We start from the raw sequence: 15,639 nt of genomic DNA on the forward strand, positions 1-15,639 counted from the left end.
TAAAATAACAAACATACAGGGTTTCATCTACATAGCAAACTACCCCGCAAGCCCCCTCAATAGGCGTGTGGCGGGGGTGGTTAAGATACGAGCCGTTAACGCATAAAAATTATATGCCCTGACGAAATAAAGCCTATTCTCCATTAAAGTCCTTTATCGTGCGGAAGAAAAACGAATTATCATTCCTAATCGTTCGGCAAAATATCCGCCTTAATTTATCGTTTCTGTCTGACCTGGAAATGTAGTGGGGTTCTAATATTATGTTTACGCGTGGCTCTTAAAGATATCCATTCTCGATTGCACAAGCAATCTAAGCCTATCGCGTAGCCTCCGAGTCTCCAACGGCTCCAAACCTAATTCGTTTAACACGTGTGTAGCGCTTGACAGATTACACCCGTGGCAGATTTTAACGAATCGCGCTTCTTTCCTTTGTATTTTATGAAGTTCAAGGATTAAGTCTATCTGCGCCGGATACCATATTCTAGCTTCATATTCAAGGTGTGGCCGGTCGAGTTTGAAATAGCACCTCTGATTTACTTGCTCGCACGAAAATATTCCCACAATATGCTTGACGAATACTAGCTTCTTCTCAGTTCAACAGATTCAGGCTTCAATTGGTGGAAGTTAGACATATTTAAATAAATAAAATATTGTAGCAATTTTCCATTTTTTTTTATCTTTTCCCAATGTCTCCACTCTATACGCCTGTTCCCACCCCCTTCTTCAAACATGTCAAATCCTCCCCAACCCCCTCTCTCAAAGTTATAAAGGTGATTTTTCAAATATATTGCAGTACCAGGTGATGGCTCAGTGAGCCGAAACGCTTTGTACGCAGAAAAAAATTGTTGAAAAGTGCTACAAACTTTTATTTGTTTAAAATTAGCTTCTTCATTGCTCTGCCACGAATATTTCTCAGATTTCTCGGGGACCTTGGCGAAATATAAATTGAGATAAAATTTTGTCATTTCATAATTGGGTGCTCTCATAAAATTAAAATAGATATTTTTTTACATGCATCGATAAGTAAGTTGAAGTTATTATGGTTTGCAAAATATGACTCCATAACTCTCATTATTGTCATCACGGAGCTTCAAAGTTTGCGAAAATAACTAAATTCTTTCGCGCTACTAAAACGTCCTGTGACGTCATAACGCGAATAAGCAGATTCGCTCCATGGCAATAACAAATAGTAACGACCATAACAAACAGCTACGACGATACTGACAATGAGACATAACATTAAGGGTGTGTCAAAAACAGTTGCGATAGATTTTAAAGACCTTCTTCTCCGGCAATGAAGATTTCGCGGAGTTGAGAATCCGGGAAATTGAAACGTAAGACAAATTAAATGAACTATCTCCTTCGATAGTAATCTAGAGCTCGTTTTGTATCTCATTTAACTACTGCCATTTACCCATTGCTTTGAGATGCATAGGTAGACTTATATGCTATGAGAGATACATAGATTTTTCTAAAACTGGGGCAAACAGTCTACTGGCACCACGTAAACGTTTTGTTTACTGGACTCTGACGTCTCGCTCAGCCAACATGGTGATGGGTCGTTTGAAGCGCAAGATTACTATACGATTTTCAAAGTGGAATTATGCGAATAATAACGCATTTTAGAGAAGAACTGCTTTCACTTTAATTTTTAGCGTGGAGGATACTTTTTTATTGCATAATCATCCATTTTCAGTGGAATTCCCCATTGTTCGCATGCACAGACGCGCCGAAAATCTCTCGCGTCCATATTAGTGGTGCTCTCACCAATGACCTCACGTCCACTCCTATTTTCATCAACCACTCGCCCTCCATTTCGCCCTCAGATGCTGTGGAAATACTTTTGAATGATTTATGTGCGCCTTGAAATGCTCCTGAACGAATATCGTGCCATCTTTATGATACAATTTAATTAGTTTACTTTTCAAAATACTACTCGACTCGTTTGCCCAAATGACCGGTTATGAGGTAGGAAAATGTTGTTCTTGAGTGGTCATCTCTATTTTATCCATAAAACACTTGAAATGGAAGCTCAACTATAAAATTCATATAAATAGTCAGAATTTTTTAGTTTGTTGTAAGAGCCTTTTCGTTTTCACTCACGCTTATTTCGAAGTATCACCATAATAGACATTATGATTTCAAATATTTAGGAGTCACAGGAAATAAATGCTTCCAAGTCACTAATAAATAATTGTAATGGCATGCTTGATCATGGAGTAAGTCACTGAGTTGGATAAGCGTCAAACATAGGATAAGGAGGGATTCCTTGGTTTTTGGCAGTTCTGGCCACTAAACTTATAAAGCATATGGTGTAGTGTAAAAGGTTATTTAAGTTGAATAAACAACTAGTAGCATTAAATTTACAAGTTTCTTAGGCTAGAGTAAATTTCAAATGATATCAATTACGTTCATTCAACTTTATTACAAATTCTCAAGCAACAATAACAGGTCATTTTCAGTTTTAACAATGGGTAAAAAGTATTGCAATTGTACTCGCAATCATTTTAAAAAATGGGATTTTACGAAGAGGGTAGGAGAACTTAATCGTTGCTCATACGTAAGTATTCAACATGCATATGTCCTCGAAGGGACTCGTTATCTCCATTCTTTCAGTGGTGGTATCCTCCGTATCCGTGTTCCTCGTGGTGTCCGTGGGTGTGGATGTAGACGGGGACCTTCTTGTATACGGGGTATGGCTGCGGCACGGGGACCTTGACCGGGACGTGCACGGGGTAGGGGACTTTCTTCTCCACGTGCACGGGGACTGGGTGTGGGACGGGGACCTTGACTGGGATGTGCACTGGGTAGGGGACCTTCTTGATGACGGGGTAGGGCACTGGTTTCTCCACGGGGACGGGGTAAGGCTTCTCCACTGGCACTGGGTATGGTTTCTCCACGGGGTAAGGGACCGGGTGCGGGACTGGCACGCCCACCTTCTTGATCACGTGCACGGGAACCGGGTGAGGCACTGGAACGGGCACTTCCTTGTTGATGGTGATGACCTTCTCGTGGTGGTGACCCCCCAAGTCGTAATGCCCCCCTCCGAAACCGTAGCTTCCTCCATATCCTCCTCCAAATCCTCCTCCGTATCCTCCGTAGCCTAAGCCGTGGATCCCCCGCTTCTCCAGCTGTTTCTCTGCTCCCTCATCTGAGGATGTTGCTGCCGTTTTAGCGTCCTGCTTCTCTGCGTCCTCAGAGGACGAGACGAAGGCGACGCCCACGGCGAAGATGCAAACTATGGACTTTAGAAAATAAAAATAGATTTCGTGAATTCGTTAGAAGCGTCTTATGGCAGATGACTATGCGAGGAATAAATGGTCACGAAATTTCAATTACTTTAGTAGCACTACGTGGGATGCTCATTGCGTAATGCATTTTTTAAAGTCATTACAAAGAATCAACGATCAGTATAACTCTTTAATGCTTACACATCTTATAAATTATCCCCAGCGAGTGCAAATTGTTTAATTTATTGGTAGTATTCAAAATGAAGTTTTATTGTGCTTATTTTAAATAAAGGCGATATAATTTAACATCCATACATATATCTAAATGTATAAATATTAATTTCCATAAAAATATGCTTTTTCGTGTTCTCAATGACAATGAGAATGGAATTATTTGAGAGAATAAATTGCTTTAAATATAATTCGGCTTCCAATATTATAAGGAAATTGACAGCGATTGCGTTCAGCGAATTAATATGATATTTTTGTCAACAGATATCCAAACGTTTTTAGGGATATTGGCTACGCAGCGAGTAATACAATTGCGTTAGGTGCTCACCAGGATCTTCATGATTCCTCTTCCGCAGTAGTTGCTTCTTCTTGTTCGGAGGGAGGTGCTTGGGTGAGTGACGACCTGCACAGGGCAGCGGTGCTTCTTATATCCCTCACGATTCGCTTCGCTCGGGTTACTCCGAAGGGGGTGGAGGGAAGGGGCGGGTAATGGTCGTGCGCACCCCTGCCCAAAATACTTTCTCCCTCTCTCTCTCTCTCTCTCCGAGTACATAGAATGGAAGAGCTCTCGAAATGCCTTCGCCTCATCCAAAACCTGAGACCTACTGCGAATCCTGCAACTTAATTTTAATAATATGAAGGGGAAAAAATTATGAAGCGAGATAATTATAAATTGGTTAAATTAAAATCTTAAATATTTAAAACTGTCTCATAAATCTTGGCTCCGAAATACTATTTTCTTTGCTTTCACTTTAATTGAAAAAAAACTAAATTCGCAAAGGAAACCTGCACGATTTCTTCTGCAACTACAACGGGCGTACAGGATACGTTAGCCTATTTTTCTCATGGAATACCCTCAGGTTTGTTTTATTATTCAAGTCTTAAATTGGTGTATAATAAGTTTAATGCTGTGAAAATGCCTAGGTTACACAATCTTTGAAAAAATGCACAGAAAACGTTGCAAAGATGTAAAACGAATTTTCCTGGGAGCTGCTTAAGACTCGAGAGGCTACGTGCTAGACTTAGATTGCTTGAGCTATTGAAAATATATATCTTTCAGAACCCACTCTATTTCCAGGTCCAACAGAAACGATAAATTAAGAACGACATTATTCCGAACGGATAGGTATGAGAATTCGTTTTTCCCCCAAACCATAATAGACTTTAATAAATGCTAAACGTAATTTCGTTAGGGCATTTCATTGCGGGACTTGCATGATATTATGTAAATTTTGAAATATTTATAATTTGAAATAAGCAATGGGATAACGAATGATAACGTATAGCTGATGGTTATAATCTTAACTTCGTGAAACCTTTCCATTATGGAAAATAAAAGAATAAACTTTGTAAGGTTCACTTAATATCTTAAAAGAAAACACGACCCAGGTTTCGTACCATGGTTACATCTACCTGAAGATGTGGTCATGTATGTGTTCTACCTGAATATGTTCGTGTTTTTTTTAAATATATTAAGTGAACCTTTCTTTTATTTTTCAGAATGATATCGTTGCGATCATTTAATATCAAACTCATTTTTATCCTGTCGTTGTCAGCCAATCCGACTGAACACGTGACCTCGGATTGCACCGTGTCAGTCTTTGCTGTACACGCATAAGCCAGTCTCTGTAGTTGTTAGAATTTACTCCGTTCTACCGACAGGGAACTCATTTCTACGTCGAAGACTGATCGCTGGATTTCCCGGCGTATTGTATCGTGGAAAATTCGGCCGTGATGGAGAATCTTACCCGTTGGAAATCTCGAGTATTCTTTCACGTCACTTCTACTTCTTTTTCCACTTACCTCTGCTAATTGGTACCCTTGTTTTCTGGCCGAAGGATCTCTGGTTGATTGGCAGGTGAATCCTTCGGACACCCATAACGAAAATTCTCTCAGGCAGCTAAGGGAAAGGAACTGGTCCTTTTACCTAGAATGTCAGGTATGAAAAGACTGAGGCTTAGGCTGAGGTGAGATTTATTACAACGAACCCCATTGATGAATAGCTCTTTGAGTGACCTATGGTGTCAGATAAATTGGCTGGTAGATAATAACTTTTCAGGGTATTTTCCTGGGATAAAGTCCATGGCCTGGTAAAATATCGCACATAAAAAGTTATTTGCATGATGCATTTTATCCAAGTTTGGGCGATACATTTACCCTCAATTTTACTTTGGCTGAAATTTCTTTCATACATATACATATTGTATACTTTTCACATATTGTTTACTTTTCTTTATTGCAAATAAAAAATTGGTGTATAGATCTAGCTGTATAAAATATCATACCCATTTATCCACCTCATCAAAGCCTAGCAATAATACTGATTATCAATATTAATTTTTAACTTCCCAATTGCCTTTGTTATAGATTGTCCTCAGAAATTCTCTTTTTCCTGCCTTTTAGAGCAATAAATTGACATTTTCTGCATAGGTTGTGTCCTATATGACTGATTCTCGCCGCACGACATAAGCGTTTGCTGTGATTTGGGCTGCGATAATCGTGTCACTAATGACATAACTTGATTTTATTGTTTATTTCATGGGAAATTCATATGATATTTGTCGTTGATCATGAAATGTGGGTAATTTAATATACTTGACACACATCTACGTTACTCATCCTCGATCCATGCCATTCTTCATATCAATTTCCTCACCTTCTGAGATTAAGTGGCTCTAGAAAGCACGCATATCCGAATTCTACCAGAGCCTCGTATTTATACTTGTTGTCTAACTTCATTTTTTAATTCCTCATTCAAGCAAAGGCTGTTATCATTGGGTCTGAATAAGTCAATGGTCAAGTCAAGTCCTTGGTCTGAATTTATATGAAAATTAGGAAGCGGATGGATACGCTAAAATCCCTTATTGTTTGCAAAAATTTCATTTAAAAGAAATGGTTTGTAAAATTTCATCCCATGAAGAAGAAATTTTTTTCACAAAATATGTCGGTTTCAGCCAGTGTTATACTTTATTTTTTGCTTTTGTGTGCTAGGCTGTTCTGAGTTCATGAAGGTACTTCCTCATACAATGCTTCGGAATTCATTCTCAATACAATGATGTCTGTTGAAGAATTCCGTACTTATATTAGCAAGTTTGTGTGTGATCACTATAATCGTGAAATAGTTCGTTAAACACTCCAAAATATATGCGGCGCATTAGATGAATTTGTGTTGTAGCTAGTGGCATACTTGATCAGCAAGAGGGTTTAAATTTCTGTCAGGCCAGATGTTTTTTTTCACAGCTAGGAATATATGTGTAGTATTCACCTTTCTCTTTAATCTTATTATTCTCTAAATAATCTTGGCAGAGGCAACTGTTTTATAAAATTATTCTCTCCCGGCGAATTATTTGCGGATATTGGTGATACACAACGAATTAAACCGTTGGAAATCCCGTGAAGACTTCTCGCAACATTGCAACCTCTTTTTTCTTTCCTCTATAACATTCATTCGTGGCTACGAAACAAAATGATGAAATGTTAATGATTAAAAAAAGAAAATTATTTTTAAAATTTCTGAAAAGAAGTGGCAAAGTTTGACTTCCATTTTTATAACTATAGCTCTTGAAACATACAAATTTCTTTAACCAAGAGATTATGTTACTAACTTTTTAACTCCGACCCGCCCGGGGGTTGCTATGGAGATTCTAGGTATCCCTCTTAAATGAAATTATAACGATCGTTTTTCTATTTTTTTATTGGTGTGACTGCATTACACTGTATTTCTCTTGCAAACAAAGTAATAAATCCTTTACATAAATCACGCATGGATCATTTGCCCAACACATAAAAACACTTAATATGAGAAAAACACTACATAAATCAAAATAAATTCCGTAACGGGGGAATTGCTCCCTTTAAAATACCTTGTCAGGTGGCGTGAGTTCGTGAGGGTCGTGAATCTTCCAGCTCCACGACCCCACACTTGATTTTCTCCTTTCCCGCGACCGCCGAGCGGTGATTCATTCGGCTACCCCGGCAACATGGAATGGCCAAAAAAGCATTATATCAGGGAGAAAACTCCTTTGAAGAAAATAGTCCGTAAAAGTGCATTGCATTGAGAACGTAACAAATGGCTTTAAAATATATTTTATGCGATCAAACGCATTGCTGGCCAAAGTAAGTATATTAAAATTCAATACGTAAAATAAAAAAGCTATTCAGGTAATGATAAGGTTTTCTTGGATTAAATAAAAGGAGAATCCCACTTACTTGTTCCCCTCCTAAATTGAACTTCCCTCTTAATTCACAATGATTCTATTTCATTACAGCCATAAACCCAATCACTCCATGGATGAATTACAATTAGTAATCAATATTGAACCAAAATTAATTATCTTCTAACCTCTGCATTTCTTCAGGGTTTTATTCTTCCGCGTCAGCTTGTTGCAACAAGCTGATGCGGCTGACGCTACGTTCTAACAGTAATTATCTTCTAGTTTCATACTGGACTGTGAAGTGAAATATAGTGTATTGCCGTCATTACGCTTGAAAACGCATTTGAAAAATATTTGATCGTCCAATGTAGAGCGTGGAATGATATTTTTTCTATTTTTGAGCTCGATGTTCTTTCATATAATGCGTGGGAAAGTATTACTATTGTTTTTTTACATGATGGAAGCATTCATTTAGTAAACTTCAACTTTTTCTCGCTATTCCAATAGGTGGCAAAAGTACCAGAAATATATGTATAAAGCATCTGTCGAAACATTCGCTAGTGTGCATAGCTTCATGAAATGGATTCTTAGCTAAAATAGTAACCTTTTTCACCACTGAACTTTGATAAAAATACCAATTAAAGGGATAAATATGAATGACTTCGATGACTTTCAATTTTCAGAGGTAGAAAAGATTTTCCCATCAGCTGTGCCAGTTTTCTTTTTTGACTTAGGGTGAACGACGGGCTTACTTGCGTGCATCGCTCACGAGGAGTGTTCACGAAGAGTGATTATCACGGAAGGATAGACTCGAATTGGCGTGAACTTAATCGCGGTCAGCGGCAACGAAGAATCAGTCGAGTTAGAAAACTACTCGTGAAATAATTTGCAAAGTCGCTCATGTTCACCTGGATGCGAACGATTGAACTGAAGATACGAACTCCATTGAAACCGGTTGTGACACTAAACGTTGTGTGGAAAATCGTAGGTCAGCAATGTTTCAAGATATTTAATTGCCAAGATTATTCCGATTCGTAATGCCATCATTGCCATTTTTGGGATGGAACAGTTGAATCGTGGAAACTAATACGTCGCCCAATAAAACTCTTTTTCCATCCCTTCATCATTTGATTAAATAGAGTATGGTTTTTAAATAAATTAACCTAATTACGTTACTTTGCAGTAAAATTTCCATATTAAGTTCGAGTTGCCCCTTAAAGTATTCTTTTGTTGAATCCTACATTACTACCAATATTATATCCCTTCTATGGTTCTGGTCTAAAATTTTCATTGTGTCAAAACACTACAATTTGTAGTGAAAATGCTATAGTTGCTAAAATAAAAGTTGCAGTAAGCAGGGAAGAGATTACCCTTTTTGTTTGCCATCCATTAGGTTTAGGGAGAGGATTTATTTCTATAATATATAGATATATTTGCTTGGAATTATGCACGACGCGCCGCGGCGTTCCAACAAACAGCAGAGAAAAATCAAGTGCTCCGTCAAAAGTTGTATTTCGTTAAATTCATTATCATTCTTTCTATTTATATTTATTTCAAAACTCTACAACACGTCTTCCAACTGGAATATATATTAACAGGATCTAATTTTAGATGTTGCATCATTTGTGTTTTTGCATATGCAGCCGAAGTTGTTTAATAGGCACATAGTGAACGTATCCATTCCGGTGATGTGGAGTCAAACAATTAATAAATCTTTCAACCTGTGGTTCCTTGGTTATGTGGTTCCTTAATAACATCATTGCAAATCCTCAGCTAATCCCCATTCGGAGCATTTCCATGTACTCACGGCGAAGAATCCAACAGTTGCCACCCATCATTTAAGCATACCAAACTTTTTGGTGCATTTCCTTGATTTCCTGATGGAACTTTTATCCTTTTACCAAAGTTCCGTTTAACAGCATATATCATGAAATAGCAGTGGATTTCCGCTAATTCAAACATATTTACTCCGAGCAACGGCTTTGTCAGAGTGAAATTAATTTCAAAGAAAATTAACATTTTGCTGTTTACAGTATAGCTCTTTTCTTTAACATTTAGCCCTTCCAAAAAGCACAATAATTCCTTGACGTACAAAGTTTGAAATATAGTACTATTATAGAATTATAGTGCAATTTAGGCTGAAAAGGAAGATGTTGAGATGTTTTTAGCATAATTTTCGTATTCAGAAGGTAAAACAAAATACATGAGGAACCCCTACTTTTCGCAAAAAGTTATTCCTAGCCTTAATCTTTGTTGCATTGTTTTATTAATTCACATCAGTACCTTCGCTTCATTTTTAGTGACATCGATAAACAAATGACGATGGCGAGATCGCGGCATTGTTGCGAATCAATAATGAATGCCAACTTTGAAAATTCGCAAATACCGACATGTTGATTGAGGTAGAATGGTAGCCAAACGTTTAAAGCGCAGGGCTGCTGACTAAAGGCACCTAGGTTCGAATCTCGGGTGCAGCCTTCGAACACCCCCGTAAACAAAATCCTCGGAGTGCGAGGTGGCCGAGGGAAAGGAATCGTACACCCTCCTAACTGTGTGATATTCTCACGCCTCATTTCTGAGTGAGCCTTACTCTCACCTATGCATATAAAACAACCATCGAGTTGAATCACTGAGTTAGTGATATAATATAGTAATTATAATAACTTTTATTACCTGCCAAAAGAGAAAAAACAATCTTCTCAAATAATTAAGTCTTTTTTACATCCAATTAAGCTTTAGGTAGCCTCTATGTAATATCTGTGGGGAGGCTGCCATCCCAGAATTTATAGCTGTTCCATTATTTTTAACAGTAAAATGTGAACAATTATAGTTAAAAAGTAATTTTACAACTAACCAAAGGGAATACAATAAATACAATAATACTTCACACAATAATATTATAGAAATTATCTACAATTTTCTGAGTTAGTAGCAATTCTACTATCAGTTTGAGAAGTTTATTCGTGGTACACGGGGTAGAACGGGGGCCGGGGCAAATCGGGGTTTGGGTTTTTTTGTGACAAGGAGATGCTGTCAACTATCAGAGATAATTCGAAATAGATTTTTACCTGTTTTTGCTCATCTTCTGCAGCTATGTTGGTTTTTGTTAATTGGGTGTTAACATATGAACTGTGATTTGAGTGAATTTTACCTGTTGTTTTTTAACTTGGAAGATTTTGTATCGATGATAAGTCTTATTCTAGCGTTTAAATTACAGTGTTTATTGGCACGCGTTTGAAGTACGGCTAATAATCGTTAATTTCGTATAATTGAGTATGAATATGAATAAACGTTACGTATAAATGAATAAACGTTATTTTTTATTTTTCCCTAACGTGAGGTCCTATGTAAGCGTATACGTGTTCTTGGGGCGGAACGGCGAAGTAATAAAAAGTGGAAAAAAGAATGATGGGATGAAGAGACAATTCTTTTATGTTTATACCGCGGTGATTCCAAATCCATTGAAGGCTGGGCCGTTTGTTCCATTTCCAAGAAATTGGCTCACAGCTTGTGTTCAGGAGTGGAATACGAAGCAGATGATTCTGTACTTGTGAGTGAATGTTGTGATTAGGCTTCAAATTAGACTGAGTAAAAGTGTACTTCACCAAAAAATTCATTCAAATAAAAAGACAAGAACTTAAAAGTTGAGATTTTCTTTTGTGTCACATATTTAATTCATTTTTGTGATTCATTTTCACTCAAGCCCATTCCGCCCAGTACCCGGGGAAGAACGGGACAAATCACATAATTTTTGATTTTGGGGAAAAATATGTAATTAAGATTTCTTCCACTGTTTTATTGTGTTTTTGTGTTCAATACATTTCAAAAGGTCAACTAAAAATGTGGCGTATGTGCTTTTTTTAATGTTTTGAACTTAATACCCCATTCTGCCCCGGGTTCATTACATATTCTTACATATTTTTGGCTTTAAAGTCCTCAAGTAGCAAGTACTTTGATCCCATATACATGAATGATCTTAGAAAAGCGATTTAATCGGGAAAACATAAAATTTATTTATTTAATTATGTTTCGTTCTTCGCAATGGTTTGTTCCCACTACTTTGATAAAATAATTTAAGGATTGCACAGATGTTTAAGTGTCTCAACGGTAGCAATTTTAGTGCTGAAAATGAAGGGAATGAATGGTAGTATTTTGATTTGCCAGCAATTATTCTTATTATTCTATTCTGCAGCACTATAATTTATTTGAGTTTATTTTGATAAGCACCCTCCCCCACATCAGCAGACTAATCGCTAACTTAACTTAGACTGAACATGAGCAAAATAGAGGGCTTTGTGGAAACGGATTGAACACTTATGACGTATTAACTATGATTTTAACAATCATTATCTTAGTGCACTAAAAAAAGTTTTACATGTGGCGATCCCATTTTAGCTGATAATCTATGGTGACTGCTAGATAGTTTATTTCTTTAACTAGTTCAATTACTGAATTACTCCACAGTTATTAGGTGATGTAGAGTAATCTAATTGATGTTATACTAATTACCAATCATAAGAGCTTAGTTTACAAAGATCATAATGTAAAAGATTGATTTTTTCCCTCACCTAAATAAAAAATAAAATAAATAAAAAAATAAATTCATAACCACTGTCGTTATCACCAACTCAAACACATTGCTGTCGCATGGACAGATAGCTTTTGCACCGACTCAATACTATTCCTCGCACACCAGTAGATTCCAGTTTCTGTAATAATATTTTTTGATTCAGGGAGTCAAATGCCTTCCTTATGTCAGTGAACTAACTTGCAACCCGACAGTTAGAATTAATCTCTGAGAAGACATAAGACATGCAGTTCCCAAGTGCATCTTCTGCTCCTTTGTCAAGTCGAAAGCCGAACTGGTTTTTGCAAAAAAAAAATGAAGCTCATTAAGAAACTTTATAAGGCGGACTTTCACCAGTTTTTCCACAACCTTTGAAAAAAGTCATAAAATTGAAATTGGCCTGCAGTTTCCCTTGTTTCAATGACTGCCTTTTTTAAACACTGATATTATTCTTGCTTTTTTTAGCACTGTAAGTTTCTAGCCTTTAGTGAAACAAAGATTAGTCAAATGCTTAAGCAGAGAAGCTATTTTGTTGATTGCAGATTTTTATAAGAGGGTTGCTATGCCATCAATTCCTGGAGATTTATGACGAGAAAGAGAATTTACCAATATTATTCATTATTTTGGGACTATAGGTTCAAACTAAAAGGATTCTGTTTCATATGAGATAGTGCAAGTATTTGAGAAAGAAACAGGAACGTGATGATCATGATTGAGTTGCCCAGAATTGAATGCCTGTATAAAATGATCATTGAATTCATAGGCCAATTCGGCAGGATCACCTGTTATTTTACCATTCATATAAAGTTGCAGAGTCTCTCTGTTCACTTTCTCCCCGACTACCTTTTTACACACTTTCCATTGCTCAGTAGGGTTATCTTGGAACTTATAAATCTCTTTGATTTAATTATTATTTGCGGCTTCTTGAACTTTTTCCCTCTATTGATTATCATAATTTGTGAATGGAATTCTTAGTGATAATTTTTTTGGCATCGTTTGGATATTTTAAGTAAATAATTCTTCCTATTTATGAATTATAACCGGCATTATTTCATCCAATATGAATGGGAATGGGAATTTGTACTTAATATATTTACTTGTCTAGTGTCAAGATAATTCAAGTAGCCCGATGTCTTCCTTTCACAGCGTATTCTTAATAGTTCCTCATGATTATTTAACATGGACTCAGATCTCTGGGAGAGAAGGGATTTTGGGATAATCGGACAATTCACTTGTACTTCATTATATTTATTTTGTCGCGTTTTCATAACATAGAATTGGAAATAATAACGATCTAACGAAAACAAATGAAGAGAACAGAAAGATTAAAGAGACTTTGGTACAGTCAGACGACGTGATGCATAGCACGTTTCGTATGCGTTTCAGAGGTAACATCGTGAGAAACAGGCTCGATTTGAGAAAGCTGCGATATTCCAGCGTGCTGGGGGCCCATTCTCTCTGCCGAGTGGCGATTTTTGAACTCTGGTGAGTGTGCAGTGGAAGTGGGTCAGCTGCTCAGTGATGTCCGCCGTAGCCTCCGTACCCTCCGTAGCTGTGCTCATGTCCGTGGGAGTGGATGTAGACGGGGACCTTCTTGTAGACGGGGACGGGGTGGGGGACGGGGACCTTGACCGGGACGTGCACGGGGTAGGGGACCTTCTTCTCAACGGGGTAAGGCACTGGGTGTGGGACGGGGACCTTGACTGGGATGTGCACTGGGTAGGGGACCTTCTTGATGACGGGGTAAGGCACTGGTTTCTCCACGGGGACGGGGTAAGGCTTCTCCACTGGGTAAGGCACTGGCTTCTCCACGGGGTAAGGGACCGGGTGAGGTACGGGCACGCCCACCTTCTTGATCACGGGCACGGGAACCGGATGCGGCACTGGAACGTGCACTTCCTTGTTGATGGTGATGACCTTCTCGTGGTGACCCCCCAAGTCGTAATGCCCCCCTCCGAAACCGTATCCTCCTCCATATCCTCCTCCGTAGCCTCCTCCGTAACCTCCTCCATAGCCTCCGAATCCTCCGTAGCCTAGTCCATGAATGCCGCGTTTCTCTGGCTGTTGCTTCGAGTCCTCGGCGGGTGATGCTTCCACGTTGGCGTCCTGCTTCTCTGCGTCCTCGGAGGACGAGACGAAGGCGACGCCCACGGCGAAGATGCACACTAGGGACTGGATGAATCACATGTGTTCAGTAATGGAGATATACTACTCTCGAATATCATTCATTCCACAATATTCACAACAAACAATTTTGAATATCATTCTTAGGGATATACTCCGAGACTTTTATCATGATGATTAAATCATTCAGGCCAAGAAAAAGAAAAAATAAACCGATTCATCTAATCAACCAAGGAGGAAAGTAAATCATCAATTTAATGGCATCATCATCTTATTTAACAATAAGTAATCACAAGAAAAAATATCAGAGAAAGTAAGATGTGAAACAACGTCAAACAGAAACGCATCAATTGGAACATCAGAAATTAAAAATTTAAGCAATAATCAAAGAGGACCCTTAGCACATATTTAAAGCCCTGAGGAAAATATAAGAAATTTATCCAAACGTTTGCAAAAATTTTCCAAGGCCTATACTCCTATGGGCCTAGGTTAATCATCATTAATATTCATTTCTTAAAGAATATAACGAGTACGCCAGCCTCATTTCTGTCGCGGTCGTAGATTTTCTCGCTCTTGCAACCGGTTGGTAATTTTTTAGGATACCGCCATACGGAGGGCTCAGTTCGTCTGGCTTTCAGTGCTTAATTCATTCCTCTCATTCTGCCATGATCACGATAGCGGATTTAGCCCCTGTAGTGTCGGTATCCAATTATATTTTCACCTGTTAGGAAATCCGGGAAATTTTTCTGCAATCCATTCTTTGGAAATAAAATTCTTCAGTGATTTCTTTCATTAAGCTTATTTCTCTACCTGGTCTATGAGAGGAAAGCAAATCGCGCACATGGGAGCCAGATGGTGGATGTGCTGAGGAGAAATGCTGAAAATCGTAATAGAAGGAATGATGGAGCGCAAGCGGAAATTAAAGTGGAAACGAACCAAGTTAATGGCTAGAATGAAGAGCTATGATCCCGACACGTATGTCAGAAGGAAATTTAGTATAAAATAAAATAGAGCTAAAGGAAAAGCAAAAGTTTTTTCCAAAACCAGTAAAAAATACATTTCGAAGTAGGTAATAAACGAGCTTTTCTTCACTCTGAGAATAAAGCGGTAGGTTACGCTAATAAATAGAATACGTATAGAATAGTTCTGAATTCACGACCATCTCGACCACCTTAACTCAAGATATTTTTACTCTTTTCAATATCAGAGGTCAAGAATGATAATAATTTATAAAAGTAGTCAGAAGAAAGCATGCCTCCTGCTCGAGCAAGCTTCTTCTGTCGGATGACTGACTTTAAATTTATCATTTTCTATTCTAGAAATTTTCAGAACA

General features: G+C 37.9%; 2 protein-coding genes across 2 annotated transcripts in view; both read right to left on the bottom strand.

The window, feature by feature from the left end:
- The window catches only part of LOC124153266, a 40,480-nt gene extending 36,621 nt beyond the window's left edge, over positions 1 to 3,859 (bottom strand). The window contains exons 1-2 of the mRNA XM_046526364.1: positions 3,790 to 3,859; positions 2,616 to 3,245 (exon numbers count right to left, since the gene is read on the bottom strand). Coding sequence (XP_046382320.1) covers positions 2,616 to 3,245; positions 3,790 to 3,801 — 642 coding nt within the window. The 5' untranslated portion in view covers positions 3,802 to 3,859. The remainder of the gene's footprint in view (positions 1 to 2,615; positions 3,246 to 3,789) is intronic.
- A 9,555-nt stretch (positions 3,860 to 13,414) lies between these two features.
- Positions 13,415 to 15,639, bottom strand: part of LOC124153268 — a 34,042-nt gene continuing 31,817 nt past the window's right edge. Inside the window, exon 4 of the mRNA XM_046526365.1 lies at positions 13,415 to 14,354. Within this exon, the coding sequence (XP_046382321.1) occupies positions 13,698 to 14,354 (657 nt within the window). The 3' untranslated portion in view covers positions 13,415 to 13,697. The remainder of the gene's footprint in view (positions 14,355 to 15,639) is intronic.

The sequence above is a fragment of the Ischnura elegans genome, chromosome 2 (genome assembly GCF_921293095.1).
Source record: "Ischnura elegans chromosome 2, ioIscEleg1.1, whole genome shotgun sequence".
Classification (NCBI taxonomy): domain Eukaryota; kingdom Metazoa; phylum Arthropoda; class Insecta; order Odonata; family Coenagrionidae; genus Ischnura; species Ischnura elegans.